General features: G+C 51.0%; 1 protein-coding gene across 12 annotated transcripts in view; it reads right to left on the reverse strand.

The window, feature by feature from the left end:
- The window catches only part of CACNA1D (calcium voltage-gated channel subunit alpha1 D), a 370,601-nt gene that overhangs the window by 55,446 nt on the left and 292,516 nt on the right, over positions 1-22,639 (reverse strand). For 4 of the 12 annotated variants that reach the window (XM_059879485.1, XM_059879483.1, XM_010817674.3 and 1 more), the window contains 8 exons: positions 14,516-14,599; positions 7,428-7,472; positions 6,886-7,014; positions 4,624-4,689; positions 2,530-2,621; positions 1,481-1,640; positions 761-888; positions 530-626 (listed from right to left, as the gene is read on the reverse strand). In XM_059879485.1, the coding sequence (XP_059735468.1) occupies positions 530-626; positions 761-888; positions 1,481-1,640; positions 2,530-2,621; positions 4,624-4,689; positions 6,886-7,014; positions 7,428-7,472; positions 14,516-14,599 (801 nt within the window). Of the gene's footprint in view, positions 1-529; positions 627-760; positions 889-1,480; positions 1,641-2,529; positions 2,622-4,623; positions 4,690-6,885; positions 7,015-7,427; positions 7,473-14,515; positions 14,600-15,036; positions 15,121-22,639 lie in introns of all 12 variants that reach the window. The other 8 variants (XM_010817680.3, XM_010817677.3, XM_059879487.1 and 5 more) reach the window with 3 other exon arrangements.

A 22,639-nucleotide genomic window follows, 5' to 3' on the forward strand; every position in this document is an offset into this window, starting at 1 on the left:
CTCCTGGGTGTTCTCCTGTCTCCAGTTTACCTCTCTGTTGTCTAGAGGCAACTTTCTAGAACAGACCTCTATTCACGTTCCTTCCATGAGACTCAGCATGACACAGAAGGCTCCGCGCAGCTACACTCAGCTGGGGCCTCAGGCCTCTGCCACCTTCTCTCGTGTTCCAGCCACACCAGCCACTCTTTGTTCTCCTGCCTCCCCGTCTGGGCTCTCTAGGCTCCCCTTCTGTGATGCTCTTTCCGCTCTGACAAACTCCTACTTCTCTCCTGCTGAACCTGATGTGTCACCATTCCCTTCTCCCAACCAGTGACAAATTACATAATTCCCTCCTAACCTTATCGTTGGCTGAAAGGGTGACTTGAGAGTTATACATTCAAGAGCTCCTCAAGGATGGCAACCACATAACATTCATCTCAGCACCCCGCCAGCGCCTGACGGCAGGCTCCACAGAACATAAGTTAATCAGTGCTGACTAAAGCGGGGAGGCCCTCTGAGAGGCCTTCAGGCACGCCAACAAGACGCTCACCTTGCAGGCTACCCGGTGTGGACACAACTTCCCGAAGCCCAGGGGAGGCTGGATGCGGCGGAGCAGAGTGACCACGTCCAGGTGCTTGATCCTGCCCCTGGAGGCAAAGTGCAGCGTGAGGGCAGGGTGGCACCACCTGTCCAGGCTTGCGGTCCCTCCCACCTTCCCAGGGAGCACAGCCAACACCCAGAAACAGCTCATACAAGCCACATGGAATTCTTTTCCACTTACTTTGCCTCGGGGTCATATTCAGACCAGATCCGTTTGAATTCATCTAAATGGTGAGGCCCCAGAATAGACCAGTCCCGGGTGAGATAATCAAAATTGTCCATGATGACAGCCACGAAGAGGTTGATGATCTGTAAAAGCCAATCGAGGGGAGTTTCAGGTGCAGTGAGTTTAGCTGGGTTCAATCCTAGTGAGTGCTTCCTGATTATAAGGGTCACAAGACATCTGGACCCATTTCTCCCAGAAAGGCTGAAAAACTTTCCTTCTAAAGAATGATTAAGAAAAAGCAGGCTTCCAGCTTTCACAAATGGTTTGGGTATAGTCCCCAGGGGTGGCGGGGAGGGTGGCGGGGGGTGGGTAGGTATTGTCTGATCTTTTGAAACACACTGGAGTTTTATAAGTTGCACCGAATAACTCACTGTCGTAAGTTACTACTATGTGCAGTGGCTTTGAGATTTTTATAAAAGAACCAGCAGCCCTAAGAAGCTAGAGTGGTGAAGCCTGTTAGTGAGCACCAAAACCCCTATTACAACAAAGGCGTTTATATTAACACAGGCCTCACTCAGCAGAAACCTCAACTGCCCAGTGGAGTCTAGAGTGTTCGTCAACATAAGATACCGCACAGCTATTTGATGGGGCAATATTACTGGTCTGAATCTCAAATGCTACATGAATATCCATGAGAGGAGTGCAGGGGTTTGTGAGGCAATTCTGATCACTTACCAGAAATGCGCAGAGCATATAAAAACTGATGAAATAAACGATGGCGAAGTTGCTCCCACATGTGTATTCCTCCCCGGGGTTGTAATCCGAGTCGGGGTCACATTGCTTCCCCGGGAGGCAGGCTAACATGATTTCCTGCCAGGCCTCCCCCGTCGCACACCTTTTTTGGATCAAGCAAAGAAAGAAAGAAGGCATATAAGACTTAGACCCTCAAGAAATTTTAAGAAAAAATATTTTTCAATTAGATCAAAACCTAAGTAATTTGGGAGGAAGGCAGCTTGATTTAGTCAAAATTCCTAAACTGAAAATCCTATTTTCAAATGCAACTTGTATCAGTAAGTGGAGGACCAGCTGAAACTCCCTTTGATATGCATCAACCACTGGATACAAGCACATCAATTCTTTTAGTATAAAGGGATGTTTGTTTTGTTGTCTTCTCTCTTTTAGACACTTACACTGTAATTTTTAAATGATTATTATTTTTAGCAACCTAACATCTGACAGCTTGATTAGATTCCCCATTCAATTCTGTTGAAAGAAAAGAACTGGAAACTAACTTACAAAGAATTTGCTCTCCAGTCACTAGAGTCAATAGAAATTACTTGTATGGTTTCTAGAAAGTTCTCACACTTCAAGGCACTCTGTTTACAAAGTTATTAAAAAGAGTTAAAAACAATCCCATACAGCTTGAAATTGTGCATCTCACAAAGCTCCCCACTGACTGTGCAAAAGGCTTCCATGTTCCAGCTAAATTTTCATTTTCCTGGTTGTTTGAGTGCATGCGCCCACGTGTGAGCATATACTCCATACCCTCCCAGTGGCTCAGCAGACCTACTCATTCACTCCCAAATGGAGAACCTTACGCCAATCACAATGTGAATGACCAAAAGCCAACAAAATTCCTCTGTGACTAAAATGCTACCATGTCCATGTAAGAATACAAAACAAATACAAAAAACCACCAGGACCCAACTGCTTTAAGAACTCGGGTCCTCTTTTGCTCTGGAGCCCAAAGCCAGAGACATCTACTCGGGACTGGACTCGGTCACCTGAAGAGCAGCAGCACCGCCTGGGGAAAGGTCTGGAAATTGTTGTTTCTGTTGATCTGGTTGTTATCTCTCATGGCCACTTTCCCGAACATCTAGAGAGAGAAATTATTAGGGGAAAAAGAAAAAATTTTATCATATGGAGGAAAAAAAAAAAAAGCCCTCCACATGTGAATTTAGAACTCAAGTTCAGTCAATACCCAAAATGCCTGGCACTTGATTCATCCCACTGAGGTGTGCTGGGCTCTCTTCTAACCACTGGGCACATCCTCAGCTCGGCAAGTTCCTACCCTGGGGAAGGGATGCAGAAATAACCAGACAGGCAGCCCTCCCAATGGGAGTTCGGCTGGTCCAGCCCCACAGGAAGCACAGAACAGGCTCAGGGGATCCCTGAGGCTGGGGGCTGGCACCAGGGAAGGCTTGCAGGAGAAGTGAGGACAAGGACTGGACTGAAGGGTAAGGAGAACCCAGTCAGGCGACAAGGAGGGCAAAGGGTGCTCCAGGCAGAGGGTGCAAGGCCTGCAAAGGAGCAGAAGAGACATGGCCTGGGTACTCCAGGAAATGAAGCCAAAGTGAATGTGATAGACAGACCAAAGACAGGCTGTGGACAAGCACGGGGGGCTGGTGGGCTTTGCTGTAAGGGCCAGGAGAAGTTACTGAGTGCTTCACTCACAGAGATTATAGAAGCAGACTGACATTTAGGAAGAGCCTGATGCCCAGCAAAGACTCTTCAGTGAACATAGGGTGGTACGTGTGATGCAGTTTGCAGTTCTCTGTAACACTTAAGTTTTACATGAGGACGTTATGGCATAAAAGACCTTTCGGGGCCCAGAGCACCAAAAGCCGCTGAAATACAGGGGCTCAAGCACACTGACTCTTCATTCAAAACCCCTGGTGACATGGAATCTAGAAAGATGATACTGATGAACCTATTTGCAGGGCGACAGTGAAGATACAGACTCAGAGAACAGACTTACGGACAAGGGCGGGGGGTCGCGGTGGAGGAAGGAGAGGGTGAGGTGAATGCAGAGAGTAGCATGGAGGCATATACGCTACCATACGTAAAATAGGTAGCCAACGGAATTCGCTGTATGACTCAGGGAACTCAAACCGGGGCTCTGTAACAACCTAGAGCAGTGGCAAAGGGTGGGATGTAGGAGGAAGGTTCAAGAGGGAGGGGACATGTGTCCAGCTATGACTAATTCATGTTGATGTATGGCAGAAATCAAACCAAGATTGTGAAGCAATTATCCCTCAATTAAAAATAAATACACAAGTTAAAACCCTGGTGAGTCCTGGTGACTTACACATGCTTCTCTGCTTTAAGAATACAAAAGTAGGGACCACCACGTCTCTGCCACTGGAATACTTCTCCTCCTCCTCATCACAGCACTCCCTGACCTGAACCAGTGGAGAGCAGGGCAGAGAGACCCCGGGGTGGAGGGTATCCAGGACCAGACTCCTTCACCTCCCTCTCCCCACAGAGGCTCTGCCCCAACCCAGCCACTTCATGTTAGGCTCAGTTGTTAGTGAGCTCCTGTCCCCTCTTCATTAGGGCTCAGTTGTTAGTGAGCTCCTGTCCCCTCTTCACACCTCACGAGGGGCTGGAGAGCAGACCCCAGGTCACAGGAGGGCTTGCTTGCATGCTTCTTTTTAGAGGGGCGCTTCTGAGGCAAGATAATGGCTCACTTCAGCCCCAGCATCTGAAATGCTTTCAGATGATAAACAGATTTTAGTATCACTCAGTATCCTTTTAGCAACGGTGGTACAGAAAACAGGACAATTACGGCTTCTTTCAGTACTGCACTTGTCTACACTCAACTGTGGGTTTTCTCCATCAGTTGGCTCTCCTCAGACACAGATCGGGGGGTGGGGAGAGTCCTAAAGTCAGCTTAACCTCCTCACACCCTTCTAACCCTGGGGCTCTTGCTGGTACAAGCCCTGTCCCGCAGGGCCAAGTCTTTCTCAACTTTATTGCTCTTTAGCAGCCAAGCCGGGCTAAAAAACCATGACCTGCCTTTCCAGTCCACCTGTCCCAAGAGCAGCATGCTGGGGCGATGCAGCAAAGGGATCCAGGGGAGAGGTGCCGGAGCATACCTGCATGCCGATGACCGCGTAGATGAAGAACAGCATGGCGATAAGAAGGGCGACATACGGGAGCGCCTGGAAGACAGGAGGCACTCGGGTCAGTGTGAGCCTCCGGCCCCTGCGGCACCGATGGCTTGGGGGCGGGGAGGGGAGAAACTGAAGGCCCACATAGGGAACACCCTCTGTTCTTTTCTATGCTATACTGAAAGGACATCAGTAGTGAGGAAGAGCTTTGTAAATAAACCCCAGCGCAGCAGCACAGCTTCAGCCCTGAGGACAGCAGCCCATACACATGTGCTGGCCACGGTCATCAACAGTGTGTCCTCCTCTTAAATAGTGTTACCTCTCACAATAATGCTTAAATAACTGTTGGATTCCTTTGTGAAACTACTGTAATTGATAAAATGATTCCAAACTGCTTGCTTCCTTCTTTTGTGGGTGTGTCTGCAGCGGGAGCAAGCAGCTGTTTTGCAAAGGAACATCTTTATTTAAAATCACCTCGTGTCTGCTGAACTACTTCCTTAGAGTGAAGTGTTAGGAGTGGAATTACTGGGTCAGAGGGGAAGAACTACTTTTTGGCTGTGGCTGTAGAAAGCAAGACACTTTTCTTAAAATGCACCCTTTTTGAAAGAAATGCAGAGCTGGGGGCTGGGACAGGGAGGAAAAGGAGCTAGCCCTGTGGTGGCTAAGCCTGGGCTCTCCTTAGGAACACCAGATAAAAGCATGGGTGTGAGGTCAGACAGACCCCTGGTCTTTTAAGCCAAGGCTCCTCAAATGCTTTTCTCCCTCATCTCAGGTGACAGAATACATCCATGTGCTCAGCATGCCTCCAGGGAGTGCCCAGATTGTTAAGGCCAAGCTCACATGCATAAAGCCTCCACTTGTTCTCCTGAGAAAGGTCATCAGACAGCCAGTGGCTAAAAAGCCTCCCGACTTGTGCCAGGTCTGGGTCTGTGACTGCCAGCTTGGCCCAGAGCGGCTGCACCATCATGACAGCTGGGCTGGTTAACAGCCCCACAGGGTTAGTTTCCGGCTGTCCTTGTCATACCAACATTCATTTTCTCCCTAGATAAGTGTTGAAGAATTTTGTTGGCACAGCTTCTCAATTTTTATGGTCCGCTACTTGGTGACATGAATTTATCTATAGTGACCAAAACCTTTTTAAAAAGGACGAATGACATTATTGCAGGAATCATTCTATCTTTACAGCAGCTCAGTCACAAACATTGGTGCTCTGCATTAATAACAACAGCCTAGGCTTTAATCCCTTTCCAGGACCTAAGCTCACCTGCCTGGAACCCCCACTGGCCCTGTCTCTCTCAGAGCCACAGCTCGGCTCCTTCCACAACCTCATTTTCCCCAGCAGGACTCGTGAATTTCCTTCGAATCTCTGGACTGACCTCCTTCCCCAGATGCACACCTTCTCCTCTTCACCTGTTAAAAATCTGCCCACTGTGGAAAAATGTCTCCTGGGATATTAACAACAGTTACTTGAGACGTGGGGTGGGTTGTTCTCTGTGTATCTTTGGATAACTTCATTTGTTAATGTGAGCATTTATAGCTTTTGAATTAAGAACTGTCAAAAGATAAAGAAATGAAGATCCATGACTTATTTTCTAATGTTTGTGTGCATCTACAAGCTCCCCAAGTGGTGTACCTCTGGATAAGAATGTGGGCCCTTCCCAATTGAGTAAGTCCAAAAGACTGGAATATCTGGTGTGGGGTGCCAGAAGGTACAGGAGAAGCTGCGTTCTGTTTGGAGCAGCTTGGAGAGCACAGCTGACAAAGGGGACTGGCTTATACCTAGATGCCCTCCACTATGCAATCCTGCCAGGCACAGGATAACCCAGGATGGGGGATGGTGTGCTGGCCCAGGCCAGCTGGTCTCTTGACTTCGTATTTATCAACAGGTTAGCCACCGGACTGGACTGTGGCAGCCTTACGACGCTTCCAGGGATCGGCTGGGACCCTCCCTCTCTCAGACATCACCATTTACCCCGGGCGTGAAGCCCTATATCTCTGTCCGTCTTGGAAATGCCACAGAGCTCTCAGCTGCGGGTCCTTACTGCTCTTTCTTCTGCTTCCTTAAGCAACTCATCCTAGGTGATTTTCCCAAGCAATGCTGGGCGGTCTCTTCCGCGTTTTATGTCCTCCATGGACCTTGATGGTCACAGTGGTCCTGCCGAAGGGAGGGTGGATCCTCTACGATAGGGAACGACCTCTGACTTACACATGATCTTCAAAGAAGCCCCTGGCATGGATGGCTCTTACCTGGAAGGACTTAATAAAAGTCCACAGCAGCGTCCGGATGCCTTCCCCCCTGCTGAGAAGCTTCACCAATCGCATCACTCGGAAAAGACGGAAAAAGGTGATGGAGATTCTATTGCTCTCTTCAGAGTTCTGAAGGGTTATCATGGAGAGGTCAAACCCAATGGAAAGTAGAACATGCAACACTTTCAGAAAAACAGCAACAGATGCACACAGAGGTGGCAGAGGTAAGAATTCAAGATGTGTTTCTAGGGCTTTTGCACTTTACAAAGCATGATATGAAAGGAGAAGTTACATGCTAACAACACAGGGCTTTGGAAAACTGCGTCCACACAGCACATGCATGTCCATGTGGTCTAGAGTGTTAAGAGGAGGACGCTGGGCTGGTCAAGAGTACTGGACACTGATGATGAATGCAAACCACTGCAGACACTGTTCTGGAAGGACAATCATGGAGAATACAGAACAACTAGTGGAGGACTCGACATGGCCAAATAAACTCAAGGGAAAGACCCAGCCCCCTGGGGACTAGTCACTGATCTTACCCCAGGTGTAGCGGTTGGGACAGGGACACTTTCACTTTCAGTTGGCTTTAAGAAATCAAAGATTGAAAATGCATTAATGAACTGGGAAGGAAGCTGGGGTTCAGGAGAATAGCCCCTCCCCGCTTTTAAACATTCTGTGGTTTGTGTCTCAGGAGAACCCATGTGCTTCCTCCCTGAGGAAATGCCACGGCACTGCCTGGGGCTGGACTTGAGGGTGGGCAGCCACTGACGCAAGCTCAGACACACTCCTTGCCAATCGACACCCCAGGATGTGATGTTCCAAGGCTGACAGACATCCAGTAGAAGATAACGCTGCAAGACCTCGGGGTCCCCACACGCAGAAATGCAGGGTGGGATTCTATTTTCTTAGTCAGGGTTGTGGGTCTGAGGAACGAACTGCTCTGAGGGAAACCACTCCTAACCCTGGGGAACAGGATGACTCTACCCAACAGGGAAAACTGAGTGGGAGCTGCCTGTGGTCCTCAAACCTCCCAGACTCCACTCTGCTCCCAGGCCCACAGAACTGGTGGGGCTGAGTCGGAGCACACCGGAGAGGGGCTGGTTACCCCCTAAAGCTGTCACGGCCCCACTGAGAAGGCTCGGCTCTAGATAACTCCTGGGAAGAAGCAGCCTAGCACCAGCGTGCCCTGGGCTTCTTCAGCACTGCCTCACCTGAGGTCTGGCTGGGCTCTGGTCCCCAGGGTGCAGAATCCCAGCCCTTGCTGCCCTGTGCTCACCTGCCTCCCTACTCAGGCTGGGAGGCCCCAGGGGCAGGGGCCTCACCTCATTCCAGTCAGTGCCCAGCACAGTGTCTGGCACTTACCAGAGGTTCAGTAAGTGATTATGAGAATGCAAAGAGGTTGTAAGCCAACTCACAAATATCAGGAGGCATCTTCAAATTCAACAACGATGGCTGAACAAGAGTTGGGAAGTGCCAGCCTTCCCTCCAGTGGGGTCACCTCTGCTGAAGCGGCCAGGCTACCGGGCAGCCAGCACAGGAAGGGGGCTCTTCTGGCTGAGGGGCCATGAACTGCCGGGCGCTCTCCAGGCCTCTAGGGAACCTCCCTGCATGGCATGTCTGTACAGCTAAGGGATGTGCATGCATGCCTGGATGCACACAACAATCAGCTGGGTTCTCCTCCCTGGAGATACCAGGAGAGGAAAAACTCCCTTCTGAAGGCTCACTCTTGTTTACGGCTGCCTCCTAAGACCAAAACTAAAACTCTGTAAAATTCATAAAATATAAGCCATTTGGGCACGACATCTCACAACTGAAATTCAACAATGAGATTATGAAGCTAGGACTAACAGGTTCTGGAGGGGTTAGGAAGGGGTCCCTGCTTCAGCTGGGATGCTCTTTTTACATTCCTTCTATTATCTCACCTCAAAAGAGACTGTATCTCCTTAAAGGGACAGATGATGGTTTTTAACTCATGACTGTAACAAATGAAGGACTTTGTTTACCTGCTTTCCCACACCACCTCCCTCAGGGCTATGTGCAGGGGGCTCCAGTCTCACCCACACAGCTGGCCTGTGAGGAGGTGTGTGCGTGTGTATGTGTGCTCAAGGAGACCAGAGTGTGTACCAGACAACACTCTGTGGGATACTTTTGCAAAGTCGTGTTAGACCTGCAAGAGAATAAAAGGCTGCTGGTCGGGGACCACACTCTTTTTGGCCATGACCTGGCTCAAGCCTCTCCAGGAGGGGCCTGGCTGACCCCTCCCTAGCCGGCTCCAAGAATGACCGAGCTTGTACACCCCGCTGGTGACATGGGAAAGTTAGCTGCCAAACGGACTTTTGAAGCGTATGTCTCTTTTTCAACTGCTGTCTCTGAAGTATGCCAGATCTTGGGCTACGAACATGAAATCATGGGTATTCTTGTTCAAAAAAAAAAAAAAAACAAAAAGGAGGAAGAGATAGCATTTGTGGAGGGACAAGGCAGCATGACATACAAGAATGGAAGCACAGGGCAAACAGCACACCAGGCTGCATGCGTCCCCAGAGCAGCCTGGGACGCCCCTCCCCAGCCCCCACATGCTATGCTGGGCAGGGAGGATGTCACTGGTAACACTCGGGGAAAAGTCCAAGTTGCCAAAATATCTTACAAACTGAGGGACCCTGAGGATGGCTTTCCTAAACTACAAACGCCAGCCCGATGAAAAGGGCAGGCCAGCTCTCACCCTGGGCTACCCATAGGAACTATCTGGGGATCTTTAACACTCTGACGCCTGGGTCCAACTCCAAAGATTCTTATTTAAAGGACCTGGAGTATGCCCAAGCTTTGGGTATTTTTAAAAGCTCCCAGGTGGTTCCAACTCAGCCTGTCACTCACAACAGCTCATTCCCTTTAGATCTGGAGCAGCCACACAGAGTGGGGCCACCAGAAAAGCCCACACAGGCTGTTACAGCTAAGCAATGGGTTCTTCTGGGGTTGATGAGGGTTCAGTACTCAGAAGGATGCAAACTGAGTAGGGCCATCCCCATCTTCCATGAGGGATGGAGGCGGCTCACAAACCCAGGGAGCTGGCGAAGGGTATAAACGGACCCTGAGCAAGACACCACTCTGCCAGACTCCTGGGATCAACCACAGGACACTCCTAGAGGCCAGGACGCTAGGGAAGGTCTCAGTCCCCAGGAAGCTTCTACAGACAGCACTGAGGGTTAAACGATCAGTCTTCAATAGGGGGGTTTCCAGGGTCATCCTGGGCCCTGGGCTAGATGGCCTTGCTAGCTCCTTCCTGAGATGCCAGTCTTCGTTCTGAAACCCTACAGGAGCATGGACCCTCAGCCTTAGGAAGCCAAACTATACACCAGGGTCTGGAAAGCCCTTTCCCACAGGGCTCCTAAGCAGGCTCTTGAGATGTAGGCTCCAGGCCAACCCCTCTGCAGCCACAGGAGTCAAATGAGTCCTGAGTTCCCCAAGTGCACAGGGAGCAGTCTGCATTTAAGCACTAAGTCTCATCTTTTCCAAAAAAAAACTGGAAGGATGCCATTTTCCAATCCAGACACAAAGCAAACCAAGTGAAACTGAAAGGGGCTCCGTCGTGTCCGACTCTTTGTGACCCCATAAGACTGTACAGTCCATGGAATTCTCCAGGCCAGAATTCTGGAATGGGTAGCCATTCCCCTCTCCAGGGGATCTCCCCAAGCCAGGGACTGAACCCAGGTCTCCCACGTTGCAGGCAGACTCTTTACCAGCTGAGCCACTAGGGAAGCCTGCATTTATGCATTAAGTCTCATCTTTTCCTGAAAAAGCTGAAAGGATGTTGTTTTCCAATCCAGACAGGAAGCAAGCCAGCATCCCAGCAAATCAGTTACTCTGAAGCATACTGGGGAATTCCTATGGGGAGCCTCTGACTTCTGACCTGACAGGTAACACCTCTGGCATGGAAGGCTTCTGTCAGGGATTGCTGAGTCTGTCTCCAGAAACCAGCTACCTGGTTCCTGGAAAAGGGTGAGCATACAGCATGGAGGGCTGAGCAACCTGACTGTGGATTCAGAACAAGAGACGGAGGATAGCTGTGGGCCACCTGGTCCACCCTGGGTCCACAAGTCAGCGACAGTTCTGACGTGCCTGGGAGTGGGCTCCCTACTGTTGCTCTTGAGTACCAACAATGCAGACATGGCTTCTAAACAAGTGTGCTGCCTCCCCAGTAGCAACGACACAGGCCAAGTCTAAATGTCAGCGACAGCCATTCTCTGGGTTATGGAGAATATGAGGCTGGGTCATTTCTCCACTCTAGGAACAAACAGGCATCAAAGAAGGAGCAAAAAAGAGCCCGCCAGTCCTCATCTGACATTTTAGCAGCTTGATGTTGTGATGACCAACTGTGATGAAGACAAGTCCAAGAGAGCTCTCACACCACGACTGGGGCTGGGTGGGTGTTGGGGAGGAGGGAGCAGGATGAAGAGGCTTGGGTGAGCATGCAAGCAGACAACGGAAAGGGCCATCCAAACTGTTTTCACAAAGAGCACAAACGCAGGCTCGATTTCTCACTCCCAGGTCAGATCAATTCATTCCTGTGACTACGCTGGTCTGTCACAGAGCCACGTGTGACTGACCAAGATGGCCCCAGCTCAGGTGCCAGGCTGGAGACACAAAATAGGGCCCAGCAAACAATGTAGATGACCACGACCCACAGCACTCCTGTGAAATTCAGCAAAAACCAAAGGTGGGGAAGCCAAAGACAAGAATACAGTCTTTTGAGTGCTTTTGCTTTAACGACTTCACCGTATATATGTTTATATATACTTGCCGCTACAATTTTCTAAAAACAAAACCAACATGAAAATCAATTAGGCAACAGAAAAGATCAACAGAGGTTGGGAGAGACAGCACAGCAAATTAGACATTGCGAAAAATGATGACTTATGGCAGCTAAAAACAGCCAACGATGGACCAAGAATATTCATGCTCAGCTGAGTCAGGAGTGCAAGGGATAGGCCACCAGGGAAATCCTGTGTGCTGCTTCCCTGCGGAAATCGGCGTGGGAGAGGGCGGGCTGGAGGAGCCACCAGTTACACTACGAGAGTTATGTCACCAGAGGTTAAGGACACCTAGTCTCTCTTGTCTCTGTGCTGTGGCCTGTGGGTCATAGATGCCCAGTGAAGATGTGATGAAGGACTGAGTAAACGAGAAGGTGGCCGTGAGCATCCCTTCTACACGGAGGCCCAGCACAGAAATGCTGAGGCCCCTAAGGTCCCCTACTGGCCCAGGGCCTTGAACTGGCACTGCTCCCGGCTCAGGGAGGTTCGGTCTCAGGCTCCATCTGACCAGGGGAAAGGTCACAGTTACTGAAAAACAGTACAAGGATGTTAACCGGTGTGATTTTTGAAAGCCTGATGGAATGTCAATGAAAGCCTGTACTGCACAGACACCCCAGAGTCAAATGCTAACTACAAAATGGTCTGCGGGCTTTTATAGACCTGGGGCTTTCCTGACCAATGCAAGGTGAAGGAGGACACATCTGAGACACTGCTGAGCAGGGCTGAACCAGAGGGAAGGTGCAGTGGGCTCAGCCCCAGCACGTGGTGAGGCAGCCAGGAAGCTGCGTGTGCTTCTGCGGGTGCACCGAACGGGGGTCAGGCATTACAGAGGCGGGCTGAACACCTGGTGCACAGACCTTGGCCATATCCTGGCACACAGAAACTAAGCATGAACTCCATCCACCACCTGCATGACAGCACTCCAAGGAGGTCTGCTCCAAGTATCATTTATGGTATTTGCATTAGAGACCATCTCTGACTTAAGGGTCTGGTTCCAGAATGTTCACATAAGTTTTCTTTGATGGAGGCTGTAAGTGCTGTATGTGGTGAGATGATTAGGCAGGGAGATGTCTGATCGTAAACTGAGAAGAGAGCCCAGGGCCACCCAGGGAGGGTCCTGCTGTTCTCCCAGCATCAGATTATTTTATAACCAAGCATAATTTACACATGAGGAATGGCAATTTTATACCTGACTCGGGGAGTATGTCACATAAAGTGGAATTTATAGACATCTAAGCTTATGGAGGTTGGCGGATCTAAGTACCTAAGTCTAACAAAATACCATTTCAGTACCTGGTCATGGCATGAAGTTGAGTGTCACGAGGCTTAACTCACATCCTCAAGGACACAGTAAGTTCATTTCCCTTATTATTACAAGGAAAATCTACATTTAAAGTAACGATGTTCTATCTCCCTAACACTTTGGAGTTTTTTAGCAAGTACATTCATAAATACTCCTATCATTTTATCATTGCAATGTACCTACGAAGCAGGGAAGGCAGACATCATTCACCCTGGTGGGTCCATGAGGGAACTGAGGCCCAGGTCCAGCGGTCCACTATTCTATACTCCACTATCAGCCTGGCCCCCAAAGCAGTGGCATACAGAGACCTCCTTCTCCTTATTTGATACACGCTGTCTGGGCACCAGGATGGACCATACGATCCCACAGATGTCAGCCAGGCAAAGCGTGGCAACCCATTCCCAGGCAGGCGTCAGGGGCAGAGGGTCAGGCTGGTACCATGGAGCAGGAAGCCCCGCACAGCACACAGCAACCCACCCCATGCTCCACCCATCCCTGCAGAGGGCTCCACACAACCTGGGCACGCGCTGGGGACAGACCAGGTGGGCAGGGCCTGTTCTGCCCGCAACAGGCCCCCCTGGTCGAGGCATGGGTCAGATCCCAGAGGGGCCAGTGGGAGGCGGTGCTGCCCTTTTTTGGAGCCTCTGAGTTTTGAGAAAGGCTCTCTGGATGTTTCCTAAAGGGTGCAGGGGGTGTCACTCCATCTACCACACTGCTCCCAACACAGGATTCAACTGGGTGCAATGCAGGAGTGCTGACACCCTCTCCTGATACACTCGAGGGCCCCCTTGCCTGGCTTGGGGCCGCCTTCGATCTGCATCACTACTTGGGAGCTAGGACGGGGACGTTCTCCAGTGTCACCAGTAGGGCAGGGTACAGGTGAGGATATCTAGGGCATGGCTGTGGGGTTTCCCTCCTGTGCCTCCACAGAACCACGGTGGGCACCAGGGCTCACATTATCAACTCTGTTTTCCAGCTGGAAAAATTGAGGCATGAAGCAGCTGGGGGCCTTGCCAAGGTCAGACAGCTACCGAGCGGCAACGCTCACATACCCACACAATTAACTCCCAGCCCCTAACATCTTAAGAAGGTCTTTACTAATCATGTTTTCATTCCAAAATGGCAATTCCATGTTTACTTCCCCACTGTCATTCAGGGGAAGGGGATGGGGGCGGGAGGGAAAATAGTCTTTTGGAACAAAAGTGAAAGTCGTTCAGTTGTGTCTTGACTGTTTACGACCCCATACACTATACAGTCCATGCAATTTTCCAGGCCAGAATACTGGAGTGGGTAGCCGTTCCCTTCTCCAGGGGATCTTCCCAATCCACGGATCGAACTGGGGTTTCCTGCATTGCAGGCGGATTCTGTACCACCTGAACTACCAAGGAAGCCCTTGGAACAAATGTGTGCGTGAATTTCTAAACGTGTATAGAGACGCATGGGGGAGGGTTTCTGGTCTCTTCCACGTTAGACTTAACAAAAACAATTAGGTTTATAGGACACAAAGTTGGCTACTTACATTCACTTCAGTTATAGCAATATCAACGACGCTACCAACAACAATTAAGGCATCAAAAGTGTTCCATGCATCAGTGAAATAGTGCTGTTAGGCAAGCAGCCAGAAGCCACAGAAGGGAGGAAGCACAACAGGAAAAAAAGAAGAAAAGGACAGTGTTATCAAAGGGGAACATTCTAGCACGGAGCCGCTTGGCTACTTAAAAAATCGCCCTAAAATAAAAATATACTAGGTACGTCATTTTGGGTATCGCTTCTGACAGAGCAAATAAAAACAGTCACGAGTCTGTCTTGCCCTGCCTACTGTACCATCGTCAGTCCCGCCAAAGACCATTCGTGTCTCAAAAGGCTTGCGGATCAAGTTCTACACTAAAAGGCCTCTCTTCCATGCTCTCCCTAGCAAACTCCTGGTTTTGGATCAAGTGCGATCGGGCTCTGTGACTTGTCCAGGTGATGCAGTGCAGGGTGGGGGGGCTGTGCAGACAGAGACAGGACGGGAGGCACCCTGGGCGGGCACATACTCACGTCGGCTTCGCTGAGGGCCACGTCTACAATGCTGCCGATTACGATGAGGGAGTCAAAGGTGTTCCAGGCGTCACTAAAGTACCCCTGGACAGAGCAGGCAGGGGCAGATGTTCATGAGCATGTAGGAGGGAGACGCCACGCCGACCACATGGGGACATACCCAGGCCCCGCAGCACCCACGGAAACCAGGAGCCAAAGGGACGTGACCACACCGTCCACCAGTGGAGAGGGATGTGGGGTGGGGCACCTAAATGTGTGAAAGAGTCCATACACACTCGCAAACACACACATGCATGCACGCACACTCAATGCAGATCTTGGTCCTAGGCGGCACTGGACCAAGCCACATACCTGCAGGACAAATAAGAGGGAGGCACGTGGCGATCCTGCCCTGGCACCCAGAGTCACAACCCCAAGCTGAGGGAGGAGAAGGCCCTCCTACTCCTTGCATGGGGGCCCCAACTACCCCACTTCCTTTAGCCCACTTGAGCACTATGACCGGCATTTCACACATTCTCACTGTGTGCCCTGGAAACAAACCAGTATCCCTGCCCCTCCTCGCCAGTCCAAGTACTGCAGAGGGCATGTCCTGAAAGGATGTCCTCACAGAGTTCTCGGTCAAAGGGACACGAAGGTTTACAGGGAGACAGCCCGGCAATGCACATGGTCCAGGTACAGAGGTGCAGGCAGGGGGTCAGTGCAGGCAAGGTCTCATGGGGGAGGAGCACTGAGCTAGGGTGATGATGGTCGAGGCTCCAATTGTCCCCCAGAGCAGCGTCAACCCCTCAAGAGGCTCCTCTTTCTCTCCTGTCTTTCCCTCCCTCTGCATCCTCCAGGCAGGATGTGTTGTAGAAATAAAAACTCCGGTCTGAACTAAATAAAAAGAGGCCCAGCATGCTTACAACTGGGTGTACTTAGTGCTGGATCAAGAAGACCAGAACGGAAGGTTCTGTGAAGTGTCAGGTCCCAGGAACTGGTATCAAGCGCAGACCCAGAGGGAGCCGCTGCAGAGCCCGGGCCCTTTATGCCACTGTGGAGAAGGTGGACAGGCTGGCTGTTCCAGTAGCTGTGGTAGAGATGTCCATCCTGATCACTGTTAATCACCCCAAGTGCATTTACAGGGGAGCTCTAACACTGCCTGAGGGTTCGGGATTTTTAAACAATTTCATCTTAAAGAATGTACAACCTTCCCGACCAGCTGCCATGACTTCTGACCGCAGCCCCCCATCTCCTCTCCCCTCCCTGCCCACAGTCCCAGCACCTCCCTCACAGTTCCTCACCCTTGTGACTGCCACCTCCCAGACCCCTCTGTCAGCCTCTATCCAGTAAGCAAAAGCTTGCCTGCCCCAACTCTGTGATCTGTGGTACACGTTACGTGTCTGACGGGAGGGCCTGCTCAATAAATACCACATCTCACATCTTAGAGCTCCTCTTCTCACGAGGCGGGGCTCTTGGCTGGCCAAACTGAGGAGAACGGCGCCCCCATGTGAGGACAGGGCTGGTGCCCCTCAACAGACTGGCCGCACTGGGCAGCGATGAGACCAGCACCCGGCCGCAAAGGCACAATCTGCTTCCCTCACCCAGGATGGCGCTGGACCACACAGTCAGCTGATGACGCAGTGGGCGTAACGCCGCCACTATACCGGACTGTGAGAACACACGTTTATTTTCAGATTATTTGCATCACTGCAAACAGTAACGCACAGAGGGCTAACTGGCGGCCTAGCCACAGAGCACACTCTTGCAGGCAGAGCCTGTCCTTTGTTTAGGGGTTTAACAGCAACGCAGAGTCACAGAGCACGTGCAGGGCCTTCCCCTCACCTCGATAGAGGAACTGATGCCTTAGAAACACGTGGTCCTCAGGAGCGACTGGGCCTCAAGAGACACAGAGACCAGTAAAGACCCACTGTCCCTCCTGTTGCATCCCGCACACAGTCAGCCCCTGTCTTGTCCTGCTGTGGCACCTCCCTTAGCGGAGGCCACACCCACCGCCTGTGCACTCAGACCCACTCTGCTTTGGACTTTATTCCGCAGGAGCTCCTCGCAGGAGTCCCTGTCTCTCCAGAGTGATCAGTGTTCACCTCTGGACCACTCCTATCAGCCTATGAACTATTCTCCAGCTGGCCCACCCTGGTCCATTGTGACGTATAAAGTCACTCAGAACCAACCTGACAGCAACTTGACCTTTGGGGTTCCAGAACTCTTTGGCAACCTCATCAACTCCCTCTCCAGAGAGTTTACTGTACTCACTAAATTGTGCCCAAATTTCAGAGGGTTCCTGGACTGACACCCCTAATCTAGGAGACAGGAGGCTCGAGTTAGTGCAGGTGCCTGGAATCCGTAGGCTCTGGCCAGGTGGCTCCGCTAGGGGTCCAGGGGAGGCAGAAAATGCCAGCCCTCCCCTTCTTCCCACATCCCATTTCCCTGTTTAGTAGCCTCCTCTGTAATAAAGTCACTGTCACTGAGTATGACTCAGCCCCCACCCTTCCCATCAAAGTCACCACAGCATCTGGTGACCAGCAGATCAGGCCAGGGCTTCCAGCACGGCACTGCCTTCATGCTCTCTCCTCTTAGCCTGTGACAGGAGGGTCTCCTACAACTGAATGCTGAGGCTGGGGGCCCGCACGTGGAACCAGCAGGCCCTAGCAGCCCAGTCAGAGTTGGCCCTTATTATTTTTTTCCTTTCTCACCCATTTGAAAGAACCAAGCAAGTCATTCCCAAGCAATAACATCGATTATTGGAAAACACTTCTGACTCTGGAAATTCAAAACATAACCCAGATTAACGTGGACATAGGACCAGGAAGTTTGCCGTTTCTGAGAACTCCGTCCTGATTGTCCATCAGTGTCGTCTCCCGCCCAACTACAGGCTCCTGGGAGCCAAGTTGGACCCACAGCCAGGACAGAGTACAGGCGTGGCATGCGTTAGGCAGCAAGGTGTTTGTAGTGGAAACGAGAAGCCCAAGTCCATGCTCTTTTTGCTGCCTGGAGTCTCTTTGCAGATCGAAGAAGCTGAGGCAATCACTGGCCTTTTGGGGTTTACTGAGGCAGCTGAATGAGGCGGTTTTCATTCCAATCCCAAAGAAACACAATGCCAAAGAATACTCAAACTACCACACAATTGCACTCATCTCACATGCTAGTAAAGTAATGCTCAAAATTCTCCAAGCCAGGCTTCAGCAGTACGTGAACCATGAACTTCCAGATGTTCAAAGTGGTTTTAGAAAAGGCAGAGGAACCAGAGATCAAATTGCCAAGATCTGTTGGATCATCGAAAAACCAAGAGAGTTCCTGAAAAACATCTATTTCTGCTTTATTGACTATGCCAAAGCCTTTGACTATGTGGATCACAATAAACCATGGAAAATTCTGAAAGAGATAGGAATACCAGACCACCTGACCTGCCTCTTGAGAAACCTGTATGCAGGTCAGGAAGCAACAGTTAGAACTGGACATGGAACAACAGACTGGTTCCAAATAGGAAAAGGAGTAGGTCAAGGCTGTATATTGTCATCCTGCCTATTTAACTTATATGCAGAATACATCATGAGAAACGCTGGGCTGGAAGAAGCACAAGCTGGAATTCAGATTGCCGGGAGAAATATCAATAATCTCAGATATGCAGATGACACCACCCTTATGGCAGAAAGTGAAGAGGAACTAAAAAGCCTCTTGGTGAAAGTGAAAGAGGAGAGTGAAAAAGTTGGCTTAAAGTTCAACATTCGGAAAACGAAGATCGTGGCATCCGGTCCCATCACTTCATGGAAAATAGATGGAGAAACAGTGAAACAGTGGCTGACTTTATTTTTGGGGGCCCCAAAATCACTGCAGATGGTGATTGCAGCCATGAAATTAAAAGAAGCTTACTCCTTGGAAGGAAAGTTATGACCAACCTAGATAGCATATTCAAAAGCAGAGAGATTACTTGGCCACAAAAGGTCCGTCTAGTCAAGGCTATGGTTTTTCCAGTGGTCATGTATGGATGTGAGAGTTGGACTTTGAAGAAAGCTGAGTGCCAAAGAATTGATGCTTTTTAACTGTGATGTTGGAGAAGACTCTTGAGAGTCCCCTGGACTGCAAGGAGATCCAACCAGTCCATCCTAAAGGAGATCAGTCCTGGGTGTTCATTGGAAGGACTGATGCTGAAGCTGAAACTCCAATACTTTGGCCACCTCATGCGAAGAGTTGACTCATTGGAAAAGATCCTGATGCTGGGAGGGATTGGGGGCAGAAGGAGAAGGGGACGATAGAGGAATAGATGGCTGGATGGTATCACCGACTCAATGGACGTGAGTCTGAGTGAACTCCGGAAGTTGGTGATGGACAGGGAGGCCTGGCGTGCTGTGATTTATGGGGTCACATAGAGTCGGACACGATTGAGCGACTGAACTGAAGTGAGGCAGCTGAATCACCTACCAACTTCTTCTAGGGATTATCTAGGAAGCATTCAACCCAAGGGTTGACCCATCGTGCCAGCTTTGGGCAGAAACTGTTAACTCACAGCTTTCTAACCAGCATAAGCTTTCCCAAAGGGCAAGCGGAGGCTTGGAGAAAAACACATTCATATTTGGTCACTCTGCTCTGCCTAAACCCCTGTGATGGAAGAGCAGGTAGTGTCTGATGCCAAGAGCCTGAACTCACAGGCTTACCTGTCCATTCTTTTCTTCCTACCATCACTTTTCTGAGTAACCTGCATGTAGCAGGCACTGCGTGAGACAAACACGGCCCAGCCTGTGACCTTGAGCAGCTGCTCATCAGCTAATGGAGGGAGAGACATGGGTGGAACTGATGTTGACAATGCACACTGATCATCTAACAGAAGCACGTGTGCAGGGAGAGTTGACTCTGGCTGGGCTGGGGGGACACTGTCATGAGGAGCCCACATTCCAGACAGGCCTTAAAAGACAGCAAGGTGGACAAAGGGCTTCCAGGCACAGAAGCATGAGCCATGGAGAAGTCCAGCAGGCTGACAGTTGGGGATGGGGGCAGAGGAGGAATGGCCAGGAGCTCACAACCAGAAATGTGGCAGACGTGTAAGTGCGCCAGTGTTTGGTGCTGGACTTTGAATACTCAACAAAGAAATACCTCCCCCCACACCCAAGCCCGCCACACACACACAATAGATGCACGGTCACCTTTGGGTTTACAAGCGAGTGCACAGAAGGTGAAGGGAAAGGGCCGAGGCCAGAGGCAGGAGATAGTTCAGCAGCTGAGTGACGCAGGAGGGAGTAGGGCAGTGGAGGCTGGGGTGAGACAAGCTGGCCACGAAGCCCTGGGCATGGACGTGTCTTACCAGGGGAGAAGGAGACCAGGAGGGAGCTGTGGACAGCTGAGCCCACAGATGAGCCTGATATCAAGTTCTAGTTAAGGAGAGGCGTATTTCCTCTTAAGTGTTTTGGCTGCTGCTGCTGCTAAGTCGCTTCAGTCGTGTCCAACTCTGTGCAACCCCATAGACGGCAGCCCACCAGGCTCCCCTGTCCCTGGGATTCTCCAGGCAAGAACACTGGAGTGGGTTGCCATTTTTTGGCATTAAAACACATCACTGAGATATATGCACTCACTGATGAACTGAAAAGACAGTATCGAGGTTTCATTCCAGGAAGTGCAAAATATACTCCAGGAAAACTGCCGGTGCTGACTGAGCAGCCTTATTTCTGCCAGGGACCCAGGGGAGGGAATGCTGTCCTGGGAGGTGGACGGAACCAGGTGCCCAGTGTTTGCCGCATGTCTGCTCTGCACAGTAGCAGGAGGACAGTGCTCAACCGCTTTCTTCTTCCTCCAAACCCAGTAACTCGACTTTTTCCACACTCCAGTGTCTTGGTGTGTAGATCAGGCATTTTCAAGGCACAGTTGACCCTTGAACAATGCGGGTTTGAAATGTGCAGGTCCACATACAAGCAGATATTTTTCAATAGTAAATTTCACAGCACAATGTGGTCCGTGGTTGGACGAATCCATGGATGCAGGGGAACCTCAGATAAGGAGGAGCCACTCTAAGTTATACTTGGATTAACCCGAATGTTGTTCAAAGGTCAAATGTAGAACCAAGAGCAAAATGCTTAGCATTCTAAACCGTGGGAACAAAGTGTGGCTCCCTGAAGAAAGGCCGATAGCAGAGGCAGGTAACATAGTTGAACACGTGTTGGACAAAACACCACATGGGTGGCTTCCAGAAGCACAAAGAAGGAGACAAAGCCCTCCTTCGGGCAAGAGAACCACTGGAGGATTCCAGCAGCTGCCCCTCGGGAGAATTGGAGGGGAAGGCCAGGGGAACGAGACTTGTTTCTTACTCACATCAGGGCCCACCTTTCAAAACCCTAGGGCGCCCGGGTCACTCCAAGTGCGTGAGGTCAATGCCCGATGGGTGGGTCTTCCCTGGGGAGCTGACACCACCCACTGAACAGCCTACTTGCCCTGCCCTCACTCCCTGGCTCTCTGGCCTCTCGACACCTTCCATGCTTGCTGAACTCACACTCCAAACAACTCTCTCTCTGGAAGGATCCCACCTCCCCACCAGGGAAGCTCCCAGCCTTGTGGGAGGTGGTTCCTACTTCCATCCCCCAGCTCGGCCCTTCCTGCTTATGGAGACTGGGTGATCTCAGCTTGCAGAGCCTCAGACCATGTCCCCCTAAATGTGCTCTCAAGAGGCCCCCTTACCAGCCAGGCCTTGCAGAGAAAAGAAGTCAGGTTCCTCCACTGGTCGGAACCCTTCCTCTTGCGATGCCGTCTCGCTTCCAGGAGGGACTCTCACCTCACCACGCCACTTCAGGCTGTGCTCCACACAGCAGCGTAGCCGCCAACAGTACCCCCGGGCTCCTGCCTCCCTCACTATACCCCATCTCCAGCTCTGGTGCCTCCACACTCCTGACCCTCTACCTGCGAGCACTTCTCTCCCACTGAACCCACCTCCGCTCAGCCCCCAGCACCCCCTCTGCCTTCACCAGATGGCACCTGCCAGCAGGCAATCTGCCCAGCATTCACTGACTGATTCCTGAGTGCCAGGGCTGGGTAAGTCTCCAGGGACCCTGTGGGTCTGTCAAGTGGGAGCACTGATCCTGGGCGGGACCCGCATGGTAGGCAACTCGCAAACTCAGTTGGGCCAAGGGCTATCCGGACGGCCACCAGGAGGGCTGTTTTCATGGCCACCCATCGGCCAGCATGCCCGACGAGAGCCCCCATCCAGCCACCACGCTGCTACACTGAGGCCCACCTGAGCTAACTTCACTCTTCGTATTTCTACGACAAAATAGCTGCAATCCCATCTCTCTTGCCAGATGCCAAAAAGTTCTCCCAGAAGGTGTGTCCCTCACCGTGGAGAACACGACCCCAGAGGACCCTGTGATTTGAGCACTGCCGGAGAGACAAAGACTTTCTGGACTGAAGCTGCTGGGCCAGGTTCCCAGCCCTCTGTCTTCCTGGCCGTCTCCCTCACAGAGATTCTCCCCTCGGCTGCCTCTGCCACGTGCTTCCTCAGTCCCACTGCCTCTGACGGGGAGCAGGGCCTCATGGACTTCTCTGCGGAAGGCCTGACCTTGCTTTGCTAACACAAAAGAGGAGACAGGAGAGTCAGGAAGTGTTTTAAGAAGAGCTTTGCTTCTTGGTG

The sequence above is a fragment of the Bos taurus genome, chromosome 22 (genome assembly GCF_002263795.3).
Source record: "Bos taurus isolate L1 Dominette 01449 registration number 42190680 breed Hereford chromosome 22, ARS-UCD2.0, whole genome shotgun sequence".
In the NCBI taxonomy this organism is placed as follows: Eukaryota; Metazoa; Chordata; class Mammalia; order Artiodactyla; family Bovidae; genus Bos; species Bos taurus.